Raw genomic sequence first — 25,250 nt, forward strand, 5'->3', positions numbered from 1 at the left:
AATACAAAATAGTGCAGTTTCAATTTCATGAGTCATTCATAAGGTTGAAAAACTCCATCACGCATAGCAGGGACTAGCTACTATGACATCCCCACTGATGTCATCAGCACCCAACAGTGCATTAAGCCATAGTATAAACATATGCTCTCACACATACAAATCCACACCCCCACACATACTTGAGCATCCATTTATACAAAGTCTTCGTACTGAGTTCCTATCAACACTACGGAGGTGAAGAGCAGACTCAGCCATGATGAAGGCTAGCACTAAAGGAGAAGGCTAATCAAATAGTAGTCCAAAATCTCTTCATTCAAGCTACAACTACTTGTGAAGACTCAACAATTTCATTTGCTCTCCCAAATGAGCATCTAAATCTAGCTGATAGAAAGAATTATAGCAATACCAGCAGCCCGCAACATCTTTGAAAAATGGCCAAGAGAGAACACGAAATCCTGCAAGGCTTCTTAACGATGACACTATCAATATGACCACACATTTTTCTAATGAGAAAGATCAAGAGAATACACCCAAGATTGCAATTCAGAATCTTCAACATGTGGCTCTCACTTAGATGAGGAGCCATCCCCCCTCTCTTTTTCCCTCAAGCCCTTCTCTCTCTCTCTCTCTCTCTCTCTCTCTCTCTTAGCAAGGGTCTTAGTGAACCGTTTGCTTCAGCCCTCAGTGGCTTGTATGAGGTACTTCTTGGATTCGCACTTTCTTGGATTAGCACTTTCTTGGATTCGCACTTTGTCTTATAGGCCCGCGAGGCCTCTTGTAGACGTTAATATATCTTTCTTTCTTTTTCTCTCTCACAAGAAAGAGCAAAATAGTGCCGTAGACATTTCATGACCCACAACCTTTAGGAGAAGCCCAACCTTCAATACAAAACCCTGCAGTCATAAAGCAACTGCTTTGGGTAAGATCACTAGGATCAGAAATGCTATGATTTCAGCTTACAAAAAACTCGTGCCCACAGTGAGGTCGCTGAGATTTGAAAGAATCTGGGACCGGGTGGTTCCAATCTGATGGGCTATGTCAAGTTGTTCTTTCAGTGGTAACATTTCATAGCTGCAAAAATCAAAAAGGAAATTATTAACCTCAAAATGAACACAAGATCTAAGAAGATTAACAGAAGTAAATGATTTTAGCAGCATACTTACTGAAATAGAAGTTCACAATCAACAATATTATCTGGACCAGGTCGATGAGTTTGTCCACTGGATTTGAATTGTCGGAATGATTTAGGGTTTAAACCTGCTACGTGTGCAACAGAATCAACCAATTTCCTCTTAAGAGACTGCAACCGGCGAAACGTCACCTCATCCAAAGGAGCAACACAACCAATGCTCCCATCAAGCGTCCCGAAAAGGAGAGCAAATCTATTTGTGCGAGTTGAACTAGCAGTTGGTAACATCGCTAGCCGAAGAAACTTTGTAACATGCGCACCAATATGAAATTCTGCTCTAGGTAGCAACTTTTGTCCTTTCCAGCTCTCTACACTCTTGGGAGAGTATGAGAATATCTGAAAGAGAAATATACACAGGTTCAATCTCTAACTATTCCATTCCCAAAAAATTATGTGGAATCTGATCAATCTGACAGTAAGCATAACCCCCCAAAAAATAAAATACAGAGGGTTCTTAAGCTCCGACAAAAAAGGGGGGAAAAAAATAAAGAAAAAATAAAATACGTGTGGGTCCCAAGTCCCAAGGAAGCGGTGGATTGAGAAGCTGTCCCATGTACTTCGAAAAACAGAAGATGATGCCACAATCCCACATTCTCACAAGGTCTCACTCAAAACCAGCCACCTAGGGTCATGTGCTTCGAAAACAGAAGATGATGCCACAAAACTCCAAAACTAGCCACCTAGGAGTCAAATCTACACCGACTACATAAAGTATGAGATCTCCAACCGAATTTAAGAACAAAGTCTTCCAACCTACTGGGATGATCCAGACAGTGATCCCACTGAAGAGGAAGTAATGCTAGGCTGCCTTTGCTGGCAGCACTAGCACTGCAGCCCACAGGTACAGCAGCAACCAAGCATTGCAGAAATCAGAATATGACAAAGCAGATCAAAAAAGAAGAGTGACTTTGTGGTCAATGTTCGCCTTTTGTCCGACCTGATCAATGATCATTCCAACCTATATAAGGGGGCTTTCCTCCTATTTTAGAGGATCAGATGGACCAGGCTTTCTCCCACTCCAAGGTTTCGTCATGTCGATAACCTTTTTACTTGCAACGTCAGTTTGGTGGATCTTCGTGTTTTTGTTACTCCATGCATTATTCTTCACATCTCTCTCTCTCTCTCTCTCTCTCTCTCTCTCACTCAGACACACACACACATAGATAGATAGATAGAGAGAGAGAGAGAGAGAACATCTACAAAAGACCGAAGGGTCTACGAGAGTGGCGGAAAAAAAAAACTAATAAAATGAAAGCTTACGGGTGGGGCCACTAAATACTCACCCAAGCCCAAGGCTGATGTCTGAATCCTGATAAGAGAAAATAAATGCATTGCACTATCACTGCAAGAGAAGGAACCTGAGGTGACGATAGAGAGGGGAGATCCTTGGCCAACAGCCACCTTGTCAACTATACATCAATCTGAGTGACGGGACCTGTGTATGTTGGCCGTGGGACCAACTCCACAAGCTGCTGCTGACAGACAGAATAAAGAAGGCTGGCGTCATCAAGGAACAAAATGAATAATGGAATGCTGCAGCTGCTCAGCATGACTAGTCTATCCGAGTCTCTCCCTCCTCATTTGTACTCTCGAAGTGGTAGCTTGTAATCTGAGAAGTGCAACTGTCACTCTAGTCGTCTGTCACGCCACATCAAATAGTTGAAAGCAGATGTCCGCAGTCCTCATGTGAGAGTCCGGTCAATTCTGCCCAGTCATGCTCTCCAGGTCTCTCTTTGTCTCATACCTTGCTGCTCTTGCCTCTGGTCACCAAAGAAAAAAATCCGTGATCGTCCTATGATTAGGCTCTAACATTCCCCCATGTGCTCTCCTCTGCGCTCGCAAGAGATGATCTGTGTTGTTGGGACTCGAGAAGGAAGTTGGCCGCGCATCGTTGATCAAGGTGTGCCAAGAAAGGGCCGAAACAACTCCTGAAGAGGGAATGGCACCGTCCACGGATCTCATAGTGCACAAGGCATCTGAATGCAAATTGCTTCTCTATCTTGGTCTCCTACATATTACATAAAGTGCAGATCCGTCTCTTAAGTGGCATGCCCTTTGCCCGTCCTGTCTAAACCTGTAGCACGTGAAAAGATACTTGAACTTCCCAATCGATCCTCAGTGTATGCGGTAGATGGATCTATGTGTAGCCCGGTGGTTTGGTAAAAACCCCCCTCTGAGATCAATAAGCAGTAGTCTCTATAGAAGCTGAGTTATACCGAAAGCTCCTGAGATGCAAGTCAAGTCCTATATGTGTGGAGATGTTGGTGGTAGCCTGCCCATATAAATTCCCAAGGTCCAAGCCTATCACTCCTCAGATCCCAAGCCGGCTCTAGTGCAATACATAAAGATCAAGGCCAGCCATGGCAATCTGCATCATCCGGATGTCAAGGTGCTAAAGTCGCTGATCATTACATCAAGCTGTAAAAGGGGTAGCTCCAAACTTAGCTAGTACAATATGATGTGGGATGATGGCTTGCTACTAATCATCCAAGCACGAGCCAAAACTTCTAGACATTCTATGTGGGACCAGTTTCTATCTAATAGATCTATACCAAAAGGGATTGCTATACATCCCAGCTAGCGGGACAAGTGAGTCAAAAAGAACAAACTTGGTTATTATTGGGGATAAAGGGCAGTGTGCCCACCCACTTGTATAGGGCCCATGTATACTCATATATATACCAGAGAGGAATAAGCTGGAGTAGCTTTTGCTCCACCATATACGGTGTCTCTTATCCCTTCCTGAGTGCTCCCTCTTCCCCCACAACTGGTATCAAAGCCAAGGAGATCTTGGTGAGAGCATGGTGAGAGCTTGGTGAGTGTGGCCAGCAAGGTCAAAGAGGAGCAGCCCGATGGGAGCTTCAGGAAGAACCGAGAGAACCGGCACGCGCTTGGCTTGCCGAGTCACCATTTGCTCATTGCTATGCTTGTGGTCGACGTTCATGGTGTTGAAGTCATTGAAGGCGTTTGGACACGCCTTGGAGCTGGTCACCGTTGAGTTGGACATTGCTCGCCGGCACTGTGTTAACGGAGTGGTGCTCTGGGATGTGCAACTTGCTGTGTATGGCATCGGTTGACTGAGTCTTTGCCGAAGTAGAAGTTTAGTCGTAGGGATTGTAGGTCATTGCGGAGCCTCTTTGCCTTGCCGTGTCGATGGAGGAGCCAAGAGCTGCTGCGTATATGTTGGAGGAGCAAGAGTTCATCTTGCATGTAGCTTTGGTTAAGAGTCTGATTGCTGGAGGCACTTGTAGGTGGTGAGATTTCATTGTTGGAGCGGTGTGTTATGGCGTGTGGGAAACTGTCTGTGCATATGAAGTGCCTATGGACCATTGCTATAATCCGATGGACTCTGTGAAGCTGTGTGTCTTCGTTCAGTCCATGAAAGAGCCGCTTGCAATGTTGAGGTCGGTTGGCTATTGCATTGCAGAGAGATGGTCGCTCAAGTGTGCTGTTGTCATAGACGATGCCTTGATTGGAGCTATTGTGTAGAGGCATTGTAGGGTCGCTGTTGGCGAAGGCAGGAGGCCTTAGATGGTTGTAGATTCCTTAAGGGCTGCCGGGGTGGGAAAAGTTCTCAGAGTTTATTTCTTTCAAGACATGTCTCCCTCTCAAGAGCAAGTGACTGCATTTTTGACAGCAAGAATTTGCAAATCCATAAGGATTTAGGCTCGGTGCCTAACAGAGGAGTCGAAGAACTTTGGAAGGGCTACGTTTTGTCTATTGACAGCTCGGTCATCCAAGTTTACAGTACAGAGTTATTTACTGTCCAAAATAGGGACAGTTCGATGATCGGTGTGCAGATAGCCATTTTGCAGACTGTATCTCTTTTCACCTGTGCAGAATTTGCCTCTATGTTCAACTAGAGAGTTGTAGATCCTTCAAAACACTACAACTTTGCTGTTGGACGCAAGTTGATCCAACTTTTGGATCAAAAGATATTGATGTTTAAAAACAGTGACAGCACAAGTACAGTGCCATTTTTCTTTTGCATTCCCTTGCATTCTTATGCTGTACAATCGCTCCCGAGCCATTCTCTCCCTCGTCACAGGGCTGGGCCCTCTCTTATCTAGTACACTGGTACGTGCATAACTTCTTGCACGTGTCACGAGGGTACAGCGGATGCATGATATTGCCGCTTATTTGGATGCCTATGCTCAGAAGTTGGATGCACAAATGCTATAGTGGTACATGCCATTTAGATACCATTTTGGTTGTCAATTGACACATTTTGGATGCATCATTCCTCACATGTTGTGAGAGGTCTCAAGGTTGAGCAGAAAATACAGCTTTGGTAGCATTTGTGAGGTGGAATACCTCTTTCTTGTTTGGCACATTCTGTTTGTCACCTCTCAATTGTGCTTTATACCCTGGTTTGATAGTTGTCTTGATGCTGAGTTCAGTGACATTGATAGTCACTTTGCATTGATTTGTTGGGCTGATTTACATCTTTTGGACAACTTTGGTCCTTCAGTTTTATACTGACTTTTCATAGAGGAGACTGCAGCAGTCATTCTGATTGAATGATCATTTGGTTCACCATCTAGTTTTGGTGTTCTATGCATGTCAGCCGTGATTGGGATTTACTTGACTATGGATTTTGATGCATTATGGATTTGCATTGATGGATGCCACACTAATGTTTATGGATAGTTGAGTTGGGCTCCTATTGCCATTGGTTAAGCAGGCATTGCTCATTTGGTTCAGTGCATTGCTTACTTGGATTGCCAGACATTGGTAGGTTACTGGGCTGCAGATATTCTTATTTATGCCTCTTTATGGCTGAGTGCTTTTGAGCCTAGGATTAGCCAGTTTATTTGGAGACTTGATTGGTCTAGACAGCACCATTTTTTTTTTGGTCATTTGGGTTGCCTATTGCACTGTACTGCTCTTTGGTTGTGAGCTATTGTGCCACAGATATGGCATCTACAGCTGGCAGTGCCCTCTTTGATATTGAGAGGTTGGATGGATCGAACTTCTAGTATTGGAAAGAGCAGATTTATCATGTGTTAGTGGAGAAGACGCAACACAAACCCATTAAATGCAAAGGTGTTAAGCCTAATAGCATTGAACAGAGTGATTGGGATGCCATGGATGAGCAAGCACGCTCTATCATTCAGTTATCCCTCTCGAAGTCAGTCTACTTGCGGGTATAGGATGGTGTACAAGGTGTAGACTGCCATGCACATGAGTTCTATACTCGTATATGCCGGATGTATGATCATAATAGTGTTATGTTATAGCATGGTGGGCTGAACTTACAAGTTGTTGATGGGCTGAAATACAGCCATGATATGCACTTCAGAGGCAAATCAACTGGTAGAAATAGGTCATGTTCAAGGGGGAATTCCAAGAGCAAGTCTAGCTCTCGAACTTGTGTTAAATGTCTCTACTGTGGAAAGTATGGCCACGTGAAAAAGTATTGCTGAAACTGGCTGAGAAAATGCAAGAAGAAGAGCAAGGTTAAGAATGACAGGAAGGAGAAGAAGCAGGTTGAGCTTCAGGGCGCAGATGCCAGGGTTTCCACTGACAGTAGCAGTGATGAAGGCACCTTTGACACCTCCTTCTTGGCCACTATCGTACCCATTCTCGATGATTGGATGTTAGATCCATGTGCTTCATGTCATATAACCCCTCATAGGTCATGGTTCAGTGCATATCAGGAATGCATTGTGGGGAGCAATTTAATGGGCAGTGATCATTCTATGGATATCTATGGTTATGGGGATATCCACTTTGTTATGCCTAGTGGCTTTATTCTTGTTCTGCAGAGAGTTAGACATATACAAGGACTTGCTATGAGTAGGATCAATACTGGACAGTTGGTCAGGTTATCGTGTCTCTCTGGGTGATCATGCATGGAAGATTGCTAGAGGCAATCTAGTTATGGCTAGGGGATCACGGGTTGGATTATCCTATGCATTGCATGTATCAGGTGTTCAAGATCAGATGCTTATGATTAGAGGGCAGCCATCAATTAGTTTATGGCATGCTAGACTTGGACATATGTCTGTTGTAGGTATGGAAGCCCTTACAACGTTGTGGTCCTGCACTTTTCTGAGCTCATGGGATCCCTTGCTTTGTGGATTGGGATAGTGTAGGCTTGTTGGGGATATCCTATGGGTTGCATGCATGAGTGTGCCAAATGGTCAGGTCCATGAGGGGGAATGCAAGCTTCCGCTCGATAAACTTCTGCAAAAATTCATTGGAGTTATTGCTAAACAATATATTTAGAAATTCTTCCTCATTCTAGCGGACCTATTCCCTCTTCTTCCGATGGACCAAACAGTGATATTCTCATTTGGTCTTGGCCTCAGACGGAAGATGATGCTTAGTCTCTAATCTAAGCTGACGGCACAAGGCCTTACATTCATTATCGTGCTAGCTATTCCAAGGTACCAATCCTATGGGTGGCAGGCAAGGTTGGATCTATTGGTATACGGAAAGGACTAGAGTGTCGTATCATGAAGGGGGTTGACGAGTGTGGCTCTATCCTCTAGTAGGGGAATATCATCAATGTTAGCAAGCACAGTAGAGAGCTGGGCAGCAGAGACGAGGGCTAGTCTGTGACCTAAAGTGGATCTCCTGATTAGGTGGTGTATGTGGGATAAGATGTTCTCAGTGATGGGTGTGACAAATAAGCTAAAACCAGATAAGGTATGGTCAGCTCCGGATGGGAGTGGGGGTGTAGAGAAGTCTATGATGGGAGCGGCAAAGGCAAGGGACCCCATGAGGTTGTCAACTACACTAGACCCTCCTCCATGTGGGAAGCATGTGACCCCATTGGAGGAGGGCCATTGCTCCAGATCATTGTAGCTGATGAGATCATGATTCTTGCCCAAGGTCTATGAAAGTATGCCCATATGATGTGACAGAGGATCATCAATCTATGCAAACTTGAGATATACTTCCCTCATCTAGATCAGCATCGAACAATAGAATCGAATCGTGTTGAAAATAAAAGCTACTTGTAGCATATGGATATGCCTCTCCCTCCTCTCAAAGCTCCTTGGCAAAGTGTGAGATCTCTCGTGGGAAGTAGCAAACCGCGATGAAAATATCCTATGATGATGTGCTCCTGATTTGGATCCAAATGAATCTGAAATGTGGGTCGCGCCGCTCCACCCTGATTAGTAAGAGATGATCGGTGTAAAAGTACAATGCCGACCAATCCTTGTACTCCTCCCATCTCTTTGGTCACATCCTGAAAGGATGACTCCCACGAGTACCCACAAACTGATGGTAGTGCGCACTATGGACTCTAATGCATCTCTAAGTAGAAGACCATGTCTCATCTCGTATATGACTGCTAGCTCTAACCATAAGGTTCCATCACAATTTCAAAAGGTGTAGGTCAAGAACTTCGCCTTGTGAGTCTCATAGACCTCGCCTTCCTAGGCAAGGGTGTCCACAAGTCCTCGTCTAGGGGCAGTGAGGAGGTCCCTCACGTAGCACTGCCCTCTTTCTCTCCCTATGGGTACCACCTCGCTGTTATATGAGGAATCATCTCTCCTCTACCCGCAGAGGTAGCAAGATTCTCATCCGCATGAACCTATGGATGGTTTTGGCTATCTTCGCACTTGCACAATGCCGCCAATCTAGCCTGGGTATCTCTGAAGCATATCACTAGAGGCACGACTTCCTCATGGCTCAAACAGAGGCCATTGATCTCCAAAAGGAGGTAGATGACCTCAGACAGTAGGTAGAGAGCCCCAAGCATAGTTACCAGGAGAACGGGAACGTTTCGAGAACGGGGGGGTTGGAACGGGAACATTTTGGGAAGGGGGAACGGGGGAACACGAACGGGAACGCCACGTCATATGACATGTCATCAAATCGCATGGAAAGATACCAAAATATGCTAAGAATAACCAGATGTAGCAGCTTTAAGCTTTCCATTTGATCTTTGGACTTTTAAAGACACAAAATCCTTAGAAAATTGAAATTTAGATCAATGTGCATTGTGCAATGTTCAATGTGCAATGTGCATAAACTTTAAAGTTTAAAGCTTTAAGTCAAAAAATTGCAGATCTTAGAAGCTCGAGCATATAATATGCAAGAAAAGGAGGCCTCAATACCAAATAGTAAATACAAAAAAGGACTCGAGACTCTCGAGTCAAGTACATAGGAAAAGAGAGTCAAGCTTGCCGCCTAATGGTCTACAAGAATAGAGGACTCTCCCTCATCCTGTTGAGCCTCATCATCATCCTCGACCTGGGGGTCATCATCCTCATGCTCATCCTCAGGCTCAACCTCAAGGGCATCCTCTGCATCACTATCGGAGTCCTCATGTGGTCCAAGATACGGTTCAAGAGTGCAATCTACCCTGACTTGTTAGGCAAATGCAAGATCATTTGACTTCTGAACCCCAAGCATGTTCCTCTTTTTTGTTGCAATGTTCCCAAAATTACTACTCAACAGACAAAGAGCTACCCCTGGCTGAGTGTACGAATGGCCATACCCTGCAACAATGGAGTATCTGCCCCATAGTCCTCCCACCAATGAACGAAGGAAATCTTGAAGTTGTCTGCATGTGCATCCTCTAATCCAAATAACCCTTTTCCTTGCCTATAAAATGACAGCTCCTCCCGCACCTTCCTCCTATCATCTGCACTTGGGACAAGTCGTCTCAATATCTCCTCCCATCCTTGCACCACCTCCTTAACTGTAGTCTGTTTCTTGCCCCTTCCCTTGAAATTCTAGATCCAAAACAAAGGCTGCATCCTCTAAAGGTGAATGATATTTCGCCCACCAAGAGGTTGCAAGTGCCCTAATCTCCTCCTTCCTCCAAGCATATAAGTCATCAATGCCCTAAATAGTCCCAATCATCCTATCCAACCCTTCATACACCTTCCCAATGCAAGAACTATCCCCATCAATAAGCCTCAACATCAAAATAATAGGCTTTGAAACCCGAAGCAAGAGGCAAACATCATCCCCAAATTTGGCATCCAAGACAATGGTCTCACTCGAAACAACAAGCTGTCTCAATTTAGGTTTCAGCTTAAAAAGATGCCTCAACATGATGAAATTATATGCAAAGCGTGTCTCATAACACTTCAAGAGATTCTTGTTTGGGGATATCTTGCGAAAAACAGCCAAGATGTAGTGGTGGCCAACGATGAAAGAGACAACATGATTACCCATATCAACGACAGGATCCACCCAATCCAACTTACCAATATCCTTCAAAAGATTATTCAGCCCATGTGCCATGCAGGGAGTGAAGGTAAGATGAGGGTACTTCGCTTCAAGAATTATCTCCGCTGCTTTGTTGGCGTTGTCATCATTCGAAACAAACTGGATGACATGTTGTGCCCCTACATACTCAATGGCCTCCATCCAAATGCTAGCCAACCTCTTGGCTAACTTTCCCGCCTCTAAATTATCAATAGCTTTAATGAAAAAGCTAGCCCCTTTGGAGTATCAAATGATGCCCTAAATAGAGCGGCTCCTAGTGTCACTCCATCCATCTCCCATCAATAGGACATTGCATCTCAGCCATGTGTCTTTGATGGGAGCCAAAGCATGCTCTATGGCCGTCTTCTCTATCGCCAAGATCATGGTGCGCAGCGCCTCACATGAGGGGGAAGTGTAAGATGGACCAAATGCTGCAATCTCCTTCACCATATCAATGAAGTAAGGATTGTGGGCCTTCATTGTGGGCACTCCATAAAAGAATCGGCCCACTAAATCTACCTGTGCCCTCGTCCCAGGATGCCATGGGGCCACAAGACTAGCCTGCACGACTCTCGGAGCCCCTGAATTCATAGCCCCTATAGGTGTGGATGAAGCTCTACTCCCGAAGGAGAAGGAGAAATGAAAGAAGCAGGAGTTGCTACACCTGGGGCTGGTGGTGGCACTGGTAGTCAACATTGAGGACCAAGAATGGCAGGTTGCTTGTTTGCCTCCATGTCCAATTTCTCTGCAAGTGCCACAAAACGTGCATGCTCATGATTGTGAACAGCAAGGCAACAATTAATGCCATGATCTCGAACTTTGCATAGATGAGCTCGCACTCGGTGTGCCCCTCCACTTTTTACTTTGTTACAAAAGAAGCAAGGCCACTTGCATGCTCTTGCTCCATTCGAATTGGCGTTGACACAGGATCCACCTCCTTCCACCACTCGGATTTCTGGCCCATGTCAATGCCTCTTGGAGGAGCCATTGAGTGGGTTGAGAGAAGCGGGAGGAAGTGTGAAGAGAGGGGGGAGAGGGGGGGGGGGGGGGAGGGGCGGTTGGTGAGACTTGGAGAGGGCTGAGAACCGAGTATTGAGGAGTGATAGAAGGAGGCTGAAAGGAGTGGAAGGAGAAGGGGCTAAGTGTCTGAGTGGCTGAGTGAAGGGGGTGGAGAAGGGAGTGGGAGGGACGGGGGCTGAGTGGAGAAGGGAGTCGAAGGAGAGGAGGCTGAGTGGAAGGAGAGGGGGCTGAGTGGCTGAGTGAAGGGGGTGGAGAAGGGAGTGGAAGGGGAGGGGGCTGAGTGGAGAAGGTTCAAGGGAGTAGAAGGAGAGGGGGCTGAGTGGAAGGAGAGGGAGTAGAAGGGAGGGGGCTGAGTGGAAGGGGGTGGAGAGTGGAAAAACCCACTCACGATCCCGTCCGCGTTCCTGGTAGGCCCTCCACCTGGGAATGGTGTTCCAATGTTCCAGGAAGACAGAACGCCGTTCCTTGGTAACTATGGCCCCAAGAGGCAGCCCTACAGAGTAAAGGAGCGGATCGTCTTGATGTAGATGGCGATTGAGGAGACCTCAAGGTTCTCAACATCATGGTGCACGGGACCGTTACCAGGGAACAAGAACGCTTCGAAATTTCGAGTGCCAAAATGGAATGTTTTGGGATGGAGGCACATGAACTAGAACACCACATCATTAGTTCAGACGAAAATATACCAATTTTGCAAAGAAAACCACTTTTCGCAGCTCTAATTTCCATTTCAGCTTTAGACTTTTAAAGACACTCTTAGAATACTCAGAACTGAAATGTACATGTTTGCATTGTGTATAAAGCATAGAAATGTAGAATACTATAGATCCGAGAGCATATAATACACAAAGTACAAAAAGAGGAGGCCATGCCTCAGGCTTGAAGGCCTCAATTCAAAATAGGACTCGAGACTCTCGAGTAGAGTACATGGTGTATAGAAAAAAAGAGAGTCATCCCTAATGGTCTAAAGGTGGAATAGCAATGGAGGCCTCTCCTCACCCTGCTGAGCCTCATCATCATGATCTTGGTCCTGGCCCCTAGCTCAGGAGCATCCTCTCTTGCATCACCGTCATAGTCCTTATCTGGTTTAAATCCAAGATATCATTCAGGAGTGCACTCTGCCTTGAACTTGTTAAGCAAACGCAAGTTTGCATTAACAAATACAAGATCATTTGCCTTTTGAACCCCAAGCCTGTTCTTCTTTTTGGAGGCAATGTTTCCGAAATTGCTCCACAACTACTCAATGGGCAAAGAGCTAGCTCCCTGTCTGAGTATACAAATGGCCAGATGCTGCAACAATGGAGCATCTGCCCCATAGTCCTCCCACCAATGAACGTAGGAAATCTTGAACCTACCATTCTGTGCATCTTCCAAACCAAATAACCCTTTTTCTTGCCTAAAATATGACAGATCCTCCCGCACTTTTCTCCTATTATCTGCACTTGAGACAAGTGTTGAGATATCAAGCTCTATCCCCGACATATCTCCTGGATGACTATCATTTATGTCACCGCCTATGTTAGTTGTACTTGTGGTGTAGTTAGACTACCACGTATGTTTTGGTTTGGGTTCACATATGAACCACGTTTTCTAGGTTTTGACATATAGGGTATTTCCCTCTTCTATTGTATCGTTGTTGTGTGCAAAAGTGAAGAAAGGCTTCACCCTCCAACCTTGTGTCCTCTCTCTTTTGTGTGTTGTGAAGAAAGCTGAACTTGAGTCTCCTATCTCTCTCCCTCTTTCTTTACATGGTATCAGAGCCTTGTTCGTGGTAAGGAGCTCAAGAAAGAAAGCCAAGTTTGTGGTGTCCTGGTAAGAGGACCAGTGTTGCTTTCCTACTTCGAGTTTGGGAGCAAATCTTTGCAGGTAGCACAGCCAGAAGTGCAGGAGTGCACTGCTTCAGATTGAGAGGCCCTTCGAGGTGTGGCGAGAGCGCAGTATATGCTGCGGGCGAGGGCGACGCCCTCGGTGACTTTATTTTTTTGATTTGAGGCCGTTTCGGGGCCCGTTTTGAAGGCGGAAGTCCTTCGCAGGCACTCAGAAAAAGGCCCTGTTTTTGCTGTGCGACCACTGTGCGCGGCCAGTCGGTGGAAAGGTGCCACAGAAATTGCATCGTATGCCTGTGTGCAGAGACATTGGGAGTTGCAGATTCATGCCTGTTGTCTGTTGATGCAAAATCGTCACTAGGAGGTGACTGTGTGGTGAAATACCACTTTCGTCAGTGTTGCAGATCTGCCCCTGTGAGGCTCTTTGCAGAAGTTTTGCTATTTGCCCTTCTGAGGCATTTGCTGTGTTTACAGGTTGCTGTTGCAATTCGTGATTTGTAAAATGTCTGAGAATCTGTCTACCATTGTCAGTGAGAAGCTTGACAAGAACAACTTCCAAGCATGGAAGTTCAGGATGACAAACTTCTTTATGGGAAAGGGAGTTTGGGATTACATCAGTGGTGAAACTGCAGAACCAGTTTTGGGTGCTGCTCCCACTCCTGCTGAATTGAAGGCCTTTAAAGAATGGCATGAAAAAGCCAGAAAATGCCTGTATTGGCTGTCCGTTAGCATTTCAGATTCTATGATTGTGCATATACAGGATCTAGAGACGCCTAAGGAGGCATGGGATACATTGGTGAAGCTGTATAGCACAAATACCAAAGCACGAAAGATGCAGCTAAAGCAGGAGTTGCACAATGTGCAAAGGAAAAATATGAATATAAATGAGTATTCCTTGAAGGTAAAAGGCCTTGCAGATTCTCTTGCCTCCATTGGAGCACCTGTTGATGATGAGGACTTAGTGTCCGTGACCTTGAATGGTCTTGGGAAAGATTATGCACAGTTTCGGACATCCATTGGAGTCCGTGAAACATTTCCTGATTTTCAGGAACTTATTGCTCTCTTGCTGAGTGAAGAGCAAAGGAATGGTGGTTCAGCCACCTCAACTTCTCAAGAGACTGCTTTCTACTCGAATACAGGTAGAGGCAGAGGTAGAGGAAGAGGCCGTTTTGGTGGCCGTGCAGGAAATCAGAACCAACAGCAACAACAGGAAAACCAGTCCTATGGAGGAGGACGTGGTAGTTCTAGAGGCAGGGGGAGCCAAAGAGGCCGTGGTTCATGGCAAAGGAACCAGCAAGTAAATAGTAGCACAGAATGCTATTATTGTGGAAAGCCTGGACACAAGGAGAATACATGCTATAAAAAACAGAATGACATCAAAAGTGGGAAGTTGCAGCAAAGCAACTATGCATCATCAAGTGGGCATGGTGACGACAGAAATGAGCACCTTTTTGTGATGCAGCATATGGTTAACTCCATGTCAGGAGATGCTGCAGCTTGCAATGATGTTTGGTATGTTGATTCAGGTGCCTCTAACCACATGACCAGTCATGGTGAGTGGTTTCATGATGTTAGAAATTTGGATAAGCCAGGTTATGTTGAAACAGGGGATGATACTGCGCACCCAATTACGCAGGTTGGTAAAGTGCCATTGGCTATGCAGGATGGCAAAACAAAGTACTTGGCAGATGTACTTCATGTTCCAAAAATCACTAAGAACCTGGTTTCAGTTGGCCAGATGGTTGAGCAAGGTCTGCAGGTTAGATTTAATCCTGATGGATGCTTTGTTGAGGACTTGAAAAATAAGTGCCGCTTGGTTGCAAAAGGCAACAAAAATGGTAGAATGTTCACCTTGGATGTTGATATGCCTGAGGTGAAAGCTGCTATGTTTGCGCATGGGAGAGGTGTCATTGCAGATATTGAGATATGGCACAAGCGCATTGGGCACGTGAATATACAAAGGCTGAAATCTATGCAAACGAAAAACATTGTTGCAGGTTTGCCTAAATTCAGAGTTGAGGGAATGCAAAAGGTATGTGAAGCATGCCAAATGGGTAAGCAGGCCAGACATGCATTTCCTAAAAATGCTAAGGTGAGCAGAAGACCTTTGGAAGTGATCCATTCAGATGTTTGGACAACCAAAGCTGCTTCTATTGGTGGATGCCATTATTATGTGACGTTTATTGATGACTACACAAGGAAGGTGTGGATTTATTTTATGAAGCACAAAAGTGAAGTGTTCAGCCATTTCAAGGCTTTTAAGGCCATGGTTGAAAAAGAGAAAGGTGTGCATATTAAAGTGCTAAGATCTGATGGAGGGGGAGAGTACTTTTCAGAAGAATTTTGTGAATATCTGAAAGAACAGGGAATTCAAAGGAAGTACTCATGCAGGTCTACCCCTCAGCAGAATGGGGTTGCAGAAAGGAAGAACAGGCATATTGCAGAAGTAGGACGGGCGATCCTAAATGAGAAAAACATGCCTGATTATTTTTGGGCTGAAGCAGTAGCAACTGCTGTTTATATTATGAACAGAACCCCCACTGCAGCTGTCCATGGCATGACGCCTGAAGAAATGTATACAGGCCAAAAACCAGATATTTCTCACTTGAAGGTATTTGGTTGCATAGCTTATGTTCATGTTCCTGATGAGAAGAGAACAAAGCTGGATCCAAAGGCAGAAAAATGCATCTTTATTGGATATGCTCAGCACCAGAAAGGGTATCGCTGTTATAACCCTTCCACCCGCAAAATGCAAGTGAGCAGAGATGTTGTTTTTGATGAAATGAGCAGCTGGTATGCACCAACTGTTATGGTAGGAGATGCAGATGCAGGAAATGGGAATGCTGCAATAAATGCAGAGCAGCAATCTCAAGCCTTGAGTGGACCCAGAGAGTCCTCTACTAGTGGATCTAATGCATGGACAGGGAGATTGAGATCTAGTGAATCGTCACATGGTAGTCCTGATAGTGTTGTGCAGGTATCACATAAGGGAAAAGAAAAAGTGGACCATGCTCCAGTATTTGATGTGTCTGCTGGTAGCTCTCATGTTGATGGAGAGTCAAGCGGCTCTGAAATGAGCCTTGATGAGGAACTTGGGATTCCTTCTGTTGTTACACCTGGTGCAAGGAAAAGCAGGCATGATTTAAAGACGCCTGCAACTGATCCAGTTGTACGGAGGTCCACTCGTATTAAGTATCCAGTTGACAGGCTGAGATATGATGGGTATACAGCACATCACTATGCTTATATGGTCAAGGTTCTAGAGGAGCCAGAGCCCACATGTTTTGAGGATGCAGCAGGGCATAAAAATTGGGAAGCAGCTATGGATGAAGAGATGGCTGCCTTGGATGCAAACCACACTTGGGATTTGATGCCTTTGCCTCATGATAAGAAGGCTATTGGCTGCAAGTGGGTTTACAAAGTAAAGCACAATGCTGATGGGTCTGTTAGCAGGTACAAGGCAAGATTGGTTGCCAAAGGTTTTGCACAGACATATGGAATTGACTATGAGGAAACTTTCAGCCCAGTTGCAAGGATGGCAACCGTGAGAGCAGTAATTGCTATGGCTGCTGCAAAGGGATGGTCTTTGTATCAGATGGATGTGAAAAATGCCTTCTTGCATGGTGATTTGCAGGAAGAGGTTTATATGATGCAGCCAGAAGGTTATGAGGATAAGTCACACCCCGATTTTGTATGCAGGTTGCGCAAAGCCTTGTATGGCTTAAAACAGGCGCCGAGGGCATGGTCAGACAAGATAGGGCAATATCTTGTCACTATTGGATTTCAGATTTCCAATTCAGATTTTTCACTTTATGTGAAAAGGACAAACAGAGGGATTGTGCTTATAGTCATCTATGTTGATGACTTGATTATTACAGGTGATAGTGATGCAGACATTAATGAAGTGAAGCTGTTGTTGAAGCAGAAATTTGAGATGAAGGATTTGGGAGAGCTGCGTTACTTCTTGGGCATTGAGGTTATTAGATCCCCGAGTGGGATATGGCTGTTGCAAAGGCAATACGGTTTGGACATGCTGTCCAAATATGGGATGACAGGCTGTAAGCCTATCTCTGTTCCATTGGAGCAGAATGTGAAGCTCAATGCAGAGTCAGGTGAGCTTCTTGAAGATATTACTATGTACAGGCGCATAGTAGGTAGCTTGATTTACATGACTATAACCAGACCAGATTTGAGCTATGCTGTGGGGCTGGTGAGTCAGTTTATGCAGGCACCGAGGAAGCCACATTTGGATGCGGCTAGGCGCATACTGCGGTATGTGAAGTCCACATTGCATTATGGACTGTTTTATGAAGCTGGGTGTGCATTACAGGTACATGGATACACAGATGCTGACTGGGCTGGTAGTGTCTCAGACAGGAGATCTACTAGTGGTTTTATGTTTTCCCTTGGGAGTGGTGCCATCAGTTGGAGCAGCAAGAAGCAGCCAACAGTTGCCTTGTCGAGCACAGAGACAGAGTACAGGGGTGCAGCAATGGCTGCATGTGAGGTAGCTTGGTTACGGAAGCTACTTGCAGATATGGGACAGTCAGTTCATGCAACAGTTGTCATTCATTGTGACAACATTAGCAGCATCATGCTTGCTAATAACCCAGTTTATCATGCTAGAACGAAGCACATTGAGGTGCATTATCACTTTGTGAGAGAGAAGGTTCTAGCTGGTGAGATTGATCTTGTCTATGTCAGCACTGAGGAGCAGGTGGCTGATATTTTTACGAAGGCATTGGGTACCGAGAAGCTTCGCAGATTTAGGAGCTTGCTTGGTGTACGTGAGATGGATTTGAGCTTGAGGGGGAGTGTTGAGATATCAAGCTCTATCCCCGACATATCTCCTGGATGACTATCATTTATGTCACCGCCTATGTTAGTTGTACTTGTGGTGTAGTTAGACTACCACGTATGTTTTGGTTTGGGTTCACATATGAACCACGTTTTCTAGGTTTTGACATATAGGGTATTTCCCTCTTCTATTGTATCGTTGTTGTGTGCAAAAGTGAAGAAAGGCTTCACCCTCCAACCTTGTGTCCTCTCTCTTTTGTGTGTTGTGAAGAAAGCTGAACTTGAGTCTCCTATCTCTCTCCCTCTTTCTTTACAACAAGTCGTCTTAATACTGAAGTGGGAGTCCCTGTATGTGCGTGTGAAGCTATAGTCCCAAAGGAGCTAGAAATAGAAGCAGAAGGAGAAGCTACTGCATGCACTCAACCGTGAGGATCAAGAACCTTTTGCCATGCTGCCTCAGCGTCCAACCTATCTGCAAGTGCCTAAAAACGTGCAGTATCTGAAGCTGGAATATTTGCAGGTCAACAATTAATTTACTTTCAATAAATGATTCTGCACTCGGTTTCAGCATTACAATAGGGACAATGCCACTTGTGTGCTCCTCTTTTTGACTGGTTATAGAGGGGTCCAGGTCTCAACTCCTTCCAAGTTCCACCACTCAGATTTGTGGTCCTGGTCGAGCCCACAAGGAGGAGCCATTGAGAGAATGGGGAGCTGAGAGAACGGGGAGAGAGTGGCCTGAGAGAAGAGGGAGAGAGTGGAGAGAAGGGGGGCTGATAGAGTGGGCTGAAGCCTAGACCTTGAGTGGGCTGATAAGACTCAAAACAAGGGGGAGAGTGGAGAGAGGAGGGTTAAGGGAGTGGACAGACGGGGGCTGAGAGTGTAGAAGGGAGTGTAGAGAAGGGGGCCGAGGGAGTAGAAGGGAGTGGAGAAGGGGAGGCTAAATCAAGGGAGTAGGAGGACCCTAGGCTGAAGCAATGCCTAAGCAATGGAAGGAGGCTGAAGCAAGGGAGAAGATGGAGGGACTCGGGCGGCTGGAGTAGATGGAGGGAGGCTGGAGTAGCAAAGGCCTTGCAATGGAGCAGTGCGGGAGCGGTGCGGGCAGCAGACGCAAGAAAGAATGGCAATGTGCATCCCTTTGGCCTTTTTTGCCAGGCCCAGACCCAAAAAGCCGGGTTTAGGGCTGGAACACCATCGAAAACGCATTCCGGGAACACCGGAACAGCGTTCCCTGGTAACACATCCCCAAGGGACATTCCGGACGCATTCCGGACAATCCCTAGGTCTCTTATTTCTGGAACAGCATTCCAGGCATTCCGGCATCAGGCGGAACGCCATTCCCCTTGTAACTATGAGTAGCCTGCCTACTTCTGCACCTGTCCCGGGCCTGTACAGGGTCTTTCCCTTGTCCATTCTCCACGCCAAACTACCATGTGGCAAGCGTGCCAGTTCCGCCTCCATGCTGGCGCTGATCCAGCCCATTTGCCATGGAATGATGCAAAGACAAGGATCGTGACACGATCATGGTATAGCGACATGTGGGCCTAGGGAGTGTGGGCTAGGATTGCTAATGTCAAAGAAGAGTTGTAGGCACAACAGATGCTTAGAATTAAGCATTAGAGCTCAATGTAGCCTAGGAAGTCAAAGCAATGCTCTCAAGGACCTCTGGGATCCAAGACTGTTCGTCAACATATAAGCGCAGATGGAATATGTCTTTGTATTATGGTGACTTCCTTAAAATTGCTTTGAGCTGAAACCTCATGATCCCATGATGTTTCACTGAACAGAGTCCCCTTGCACTCAATGACAAATACATATCCTTGAGTCGTTCTCTGCATCTTATGATTGCTTCAATCATTGTCTTTAAGCTCAAAAATACAGGTTATCAGTCTCTGTGTGTGCCAATTTAATTTTGTAAAAAAGGTATTTCCAAATTTTGCGTATATAATGTGAAAATGAAAGAGCTCCAAAATGCTAGTCTTTTCTTCAGGCTTCAACATCATGTGACATGTCAAGCATGGCTACAGAATCGACAAGAAGGCATACTCAGTTGCATAAATTTGAAGGCACTTGGGAGGAAAACTCTACCTGCATATTTTTGCGACTATCTGAAACAAGGAGACTCAGAGTACTCCCATCAATCAAAAACTCTGTGGCACAGCAGTCCAAAGCCCCAAAATCCTTTGCCAGCAGGGCTAACTGAGCACCATCCTCTTTCCAGCATAGAAAGTAAATACTCTTATGAATGTCACCAAAAAGTATAAAATTCTTCACCTGTATATTCCAGCGGAGGAAAATGTTTTTGCCCATTGTCAAAAGAGAGGGGTGGTAACGTAGGACTTGTCTTCCATATCTTTAACATTCACTTCATAATTCAAGAAAATGTGTAAAGCAGGCAACAATAAAATGAAAGAGGTTGCTGTCAGTAACGTACAATGTTTAAGCTTACAACATATAGAGGTGCATCAAAGAAAGCTGTCCCAACCAGCTCTGAGCCATTCCAGCTATGAAGAATGATTTTTGGACCTATAGCTACAAGTAAATGACCCTGAAGAGAAGCAATAGCTGAAATTGCTCCTTTCAATTCTTTTGAGTAAATTTCTGCTGCCTGCCAAAATACCACGTTGCTTAGTACCTGACACATATCACAGACCTGCAATATTTTCGCATCTTATCATGTGTAGACAAGTTCTTTGATTACCCATGACTTAGAATCGTTTGGATCCTGCCCAACTGTCACAAGAATGATGCGACCCCTGGCAGGCACATCTTCCCCTTGTACATAAGCTGTCCCTATAGCAAGCAATGTTTGTGTCTGCTCCGTCAATGTGTTCTGAGACAAGAACACCCATAAGGAAATTAGAAAGAGAAAGCACTAAGAGAAAAGAATGAAAATAGAAAGTTTTTGTCCAAGTGCTTATCTGTACTCACCTTAACATTAATAATCCGAACTGTCAACGCATGCTCCGTAATTTGCATAGGTATTACCTCTTTTGTCTCCCATACTACACCTGCTTTAGCTGGCTCAACTATACGCACTTCAAATTCCTCTAGTGTAACTAATTTCTGCCCATCCTCACACTCTAGCTCAGAAATATAAGCAGACCCTTGATCTGCAGATTCTACAATTTGGGCAGCAGGTATCTCAACCTGTCAGACATTAATAAATGCCTCAGTAGAAAATTTCAATATTAGCTAGCATGTCAGACTGTGATAGGCACAGAGCCTACCATGTTGTTGTTTTTTTTTAATGTTCGAAAATATAGTATGATGGGAATACCACCTTCCACAAACAGACATGTACATTTGTGCCTCCTTTTGTAACTTCAAAATTCTAAGCATTCATATAAAAGAAATATTCTTCAAACTAGAACACTGAAATGTTTCTCATTAAATGGTATACTACGAGCATCTTTACTTTTGAGTGAAAAGCTTACTGTCGAGGAAACAATGAGAGCATATAAATTTGCATCAGCATGGTATGTTATCTGGTGAGGAGTTCCTTTCATTGGAATCTGCAACGTTTACACAGCTTTTCTGAGAAAACTAAAAGGCATTCATTCTACTAACAGAAATAACAAATCCATAAGCTGGAGAAATTGTGCAGAGCGCCTTCAATCACACAGAAAACATATATAAAGCAAATCGGTTTTGCATTGTTGAAATCATGCCTTTTGAACTGCCCAGTCATTGTCATAATTTAAAGATGGCAACTGACAGATTTTGAGCAAGCCCTGCAGCCATCAATATGCTTGTGAGCAGGATGCCTAAAAATATAACCACGACTGTCGTTCAATACAAACAAGGCTTGAAAAATAAAACATATCCATTTTCAAAACCTCAAGGCTGGTCATCAACAAATTAAAGTAACCTGGGATGTAACATAAATAAGACCATGGTTGCAGTTGATATTGTGGAGGGGAGTGAATGCAACTACCGATCCATCACAAAGCTGCAAAATATCCACAATGAAGTTTAAAACTTTTGTATGTCAACCAAAAGAACTCTTAAGTTGCATGTCTACTTTTCCCCCAAAGAACTCTTGCAATTAATTAAGATGAACACAGGTTTTACACACCAGCATAAATATACAACCTACCCTCTGAATCCAAGGAGAACTCTTGTCTAACCCTTTGCTCTTTACACCTAATAATTTGTCACACCTCTCAGCCCCGTGCACATGCATGACATTATATCCACGAAAAACATTCATAACCCTTCCCAGTACTTTATGGACTATTCTTCACTGCATGCAATTTTCCACTTGAAATCACAGTTCACAGTGTACTCCACGGGTTTTCACATTCCTTATTCTTCATCATGTAGGTAGCTTTACATACGCCAGCCCTGGCAGTTCTGCTTCTATAGCATTTCACGAGAGTAAATTAAACCCATTACTTCAGGCTTCTCATTCCGCTACCCTTCAATGCCAGATATATATTTGCACCAGTCGATCACGTGCTAGACAATAGAGCTACATTCTAACAAAGTTGTAATAAGCACTGTTGACCGTCCGATGCCCCTCAACAGACTGTAAGCAAACCTACTACTAGGTTTAGAGACTCTGATCATACCTGCGGGTGTACTTGCAATCGTTCTCTGAAATTCATCAGCCATATAGGCCTTGAACCTGTAACAAAAGCACCTCGGAGCCCACCAACATTTCTGAAGGGAACAATACTGGGCCTGAGCATTGCAATTTCTTCTTCTCCTGTGGCCCTATCTAATGGTAATCGAACAAAACGCAGATTCTTCAGTCTGGATATAGCACCAGTTTCAAGCACGTCCACATCCTCACTGACAGAACTGTTATCAGAGCCTTCATATAAGTATGCATGATAGCAAAGAACTGTTCCATCACTCAATATTGCCAGCAGAAATGGTCGACCAAACTTATCACCCCCCTTTTCAAGGCATACTTCTATAACATGCATAGAAACATTTGAATCCTGCTTTGCCTCCTCTGAATTGTGCAATTCTGTCCCTTCCTTTGTTGCTCCATCACTTGTAGGAACTCTTGGCGGAACTCTACAGTCGTATAAAATCTTGTTTCCATGGGTAAAGTCGTTTACAGAAAATACACACATTATATTTGGAAGCTCATATAGTTCCATCCTCCCACTTTCTTTGGATACTACACAGTAAATATCACCCTGGTCTGTATCAGAGCCTTCACTGATCTCTACAGGATCAACAGATGGTGCCAACCATGCATCCGTGCTCGTCCTTCGAAGCCACGGGGAGGGTCCTCTGTCCTGGTATAAGGAACAGGCGGTGATTGGATCTCCTAAGCTCTGAAACATGGGTGGAGCAGAAACAGAGATGCTGCAGGTTGCAGAATCTGCATGTAGCAAAGATATGTAAATTTAACCAAGCATAATATATACAAGCATATCACAAGAGAGACATCAAATAACAAGAAAATCCCCAGCTTTATTGAGTTATTAGCTTACCCTTAAAAAAGCATACCAGAAGTAACCCGAATATTTCAAACCCGATATTAGTTCTATGCCCTATGTATAACTACTGAAAAGCACAATAAAGTTAAAAAATAGTAGATTTATCAATCCTTTGCACTGATGCACAAGAGCAGCTACATTGGATACTTGAATCTATATAGATTGTCTAATATAATAAAGATACTTGAATCTATATAGATTGTCTAATCAGTCTCGACTGTTGTGCCTGTTGAAACTTGAATGCTCTCAGTGACAAACACTTTGATCACATTGATACCTTTAGTGCCTAAAAGTCTACTTTGCTCCAGCTACTATGGAAATACCTGCTCCAAATTCACTGGTCACATCTTCATATGTAATACCAGAACATGCATGGACATCTCCCTTTCATATGCCCCCAAAAAAACATTAGCGTCAAGCTATCATCTTTTTAACCTAAATCTCCTAGTTCACACATAGCAAATCAGACTCAAATAAATCATGACATCTCCTGACAAATAATACCACATCAAAGCACGGCGATAAAGCTCATCTTACATCTCAGATTGGGAGATCAGTAGTTCTAATGACAATCAGAGACTGAAATATATTTGTCCACACAAGATATAATAATGGATAGATAAGGCAGCTCCACATGCAAGGAGTGACTGCCAACCAACAACAGGCAGAGAGGGACAAAGCACAAGATCCCCCTGTTTTGGTCCAATACATAGGATGAGGTAACGGTCAACCTGACCAAGGTATTGCAGGCAAGACAACCTTAGCAAAATTGTAGACATAACCATTACATGCGACTATTTGAATTGATGATGGAAATTTTGTACTTTGGCTACAATACAACAGTTGTGATCATGTTCCTGAGGGGCATACACCATAAAGACCATTCAATAGCGTATAATATGTAATACAGTGGTTCAATTGGGATGCTATGTCAGCATTGATAACTCATGCATATTATTTCTCTGGGTTAGCTACATGTTTAAAGAAGTTTAATCCAGAAGCAATTTTCCTGCACATTAATTATCAGCCCTACCTCCCCTCAGATTTTGATGCCTTTCTCACAAAGCTCCAACCTTTTGATGTTTGTCCAACCCCCTCCCAAAAAAATAATAATAATTTTCCCCAATCACCCCTCCGATCCTTGGGACTACATCCAAGTTCCCCAAAACTAACGCTCACCCTTCCGATCCTTGGGATACATCCAAGTTCACATTGATCCTTCTCCAACGTGGGAAGGGTGTTACATTGGAGCAGTGTGTAGCTTGCTCAATTTCATGCTGAAAGATCTTGTTATGTAGATATTAGGGCTGAGGCAGCACTTTCATTAGCATGAGAGCAGCAGTAAAGGGAACAAGGACATATCTAGATGATGATCTCACACTGTTACAGCGAGAACACCACAAAGAAGGGATGGTTCGCGTATGGCAGCAAGACAAGAACGGAAACCGGCTGTTTACAGAGATGGTAAAGTCACCATAAGGGAGAGGGCAGAAAGGGAGGAAAGGCAAGATAGGGATGCAGGCAGCACATGACGGTGTCGGACGGATAGGATTGTGTCACAAAGCAGAATAAAGATAACTGTATGGAATGTAATGGCACTCTTTGGTCGGATCCAGCAGGCTTTTTCAGAGACATCCATTGATAGAGAGAGCATTTTTTAACAAAGACACACAAGAGTCCAAAGAGAGGGTTGCCTACAGTAACAGGATATACATCAGAATCAGCTTATACAAGGCATTGAGGAGAGATACTGGAGCCCGAGGTTCTGGGGGTGTAGCTGTC

At 44.4% G+C, this 25,250-nt stretch overlaps 1 protein-coding gene across 2 annotated transcripts in view; it reads right to left on the reverse strand.

The window, feature by feature from the left end:
• Nucleotides 1-516: 516 nt before the first annotated feature.
• The window catches only part of CPSF160 (cleavage and polyadenylation specificity factor 160), a 105,038-nt gene continuing 80,304 nt past the window's right edge, over nt 517-25,250 (reverse strand). For both annotated transcript variants that reach the window (XM_087373650.1, XM_087373649.1), the window contains exons 17-27: nt 22,584-23,350; nt 21,881-21,961; nt 21,681-21,743; nt 21,447-21,524; nt 20,941-21,159; nt 20,711-20,842; nt 20,444-20,617; nt 20,098-20,283; nt 1,164-1,525; nt 734-1,071; nt 517-701 (exon numbers count right to left, since the gene is read on the reverse strand). In XM_087373650.1, coding sequence (XP_087229776.1) covers nt 957-1,071; nt 1,164-1,525; nt 20,098-20,283; nt 20,444-20,617; nt 20,711-20,842; nt 20,941-21,159; nt 21,447-21,524; nt 21,681-21,743; nt 21,881-21,961; nt 22,584-23,350 — 2,177 coding nt within the window. In that variant the 3' untranslated portion in view covers nt 517-701; nt 734-956. The remainder of the gene's footprint in view (nt 702-733; nt 1,072-1,163; nt 1,526-20,097; nt 20,284-20,443; nt 20,618-20,710; nt 20,843-20,940; nt 21,160-21,446; nt 21,525-21,680; nt 21,744-21,880; nt 21,962-22,583; nt 23,351-25,250) is intronic.

Source organism: Dipteris shenzhenensis, chromosome 4 (assembly GCF_047967505.1).
Source record: "Dipteris shenzhenensis isolate YYH24624 ecotype China chromosome 4, Dip_SZ_1.0, whole genome shotgun sequence".
Lineage (NCBI taxonomy): Eukaryota > Viridiplantae > Streptophyta > Polypodiopsida > Gleicheniales > Dipteridaceae > Dipteris > Dipteris shenzhenensis.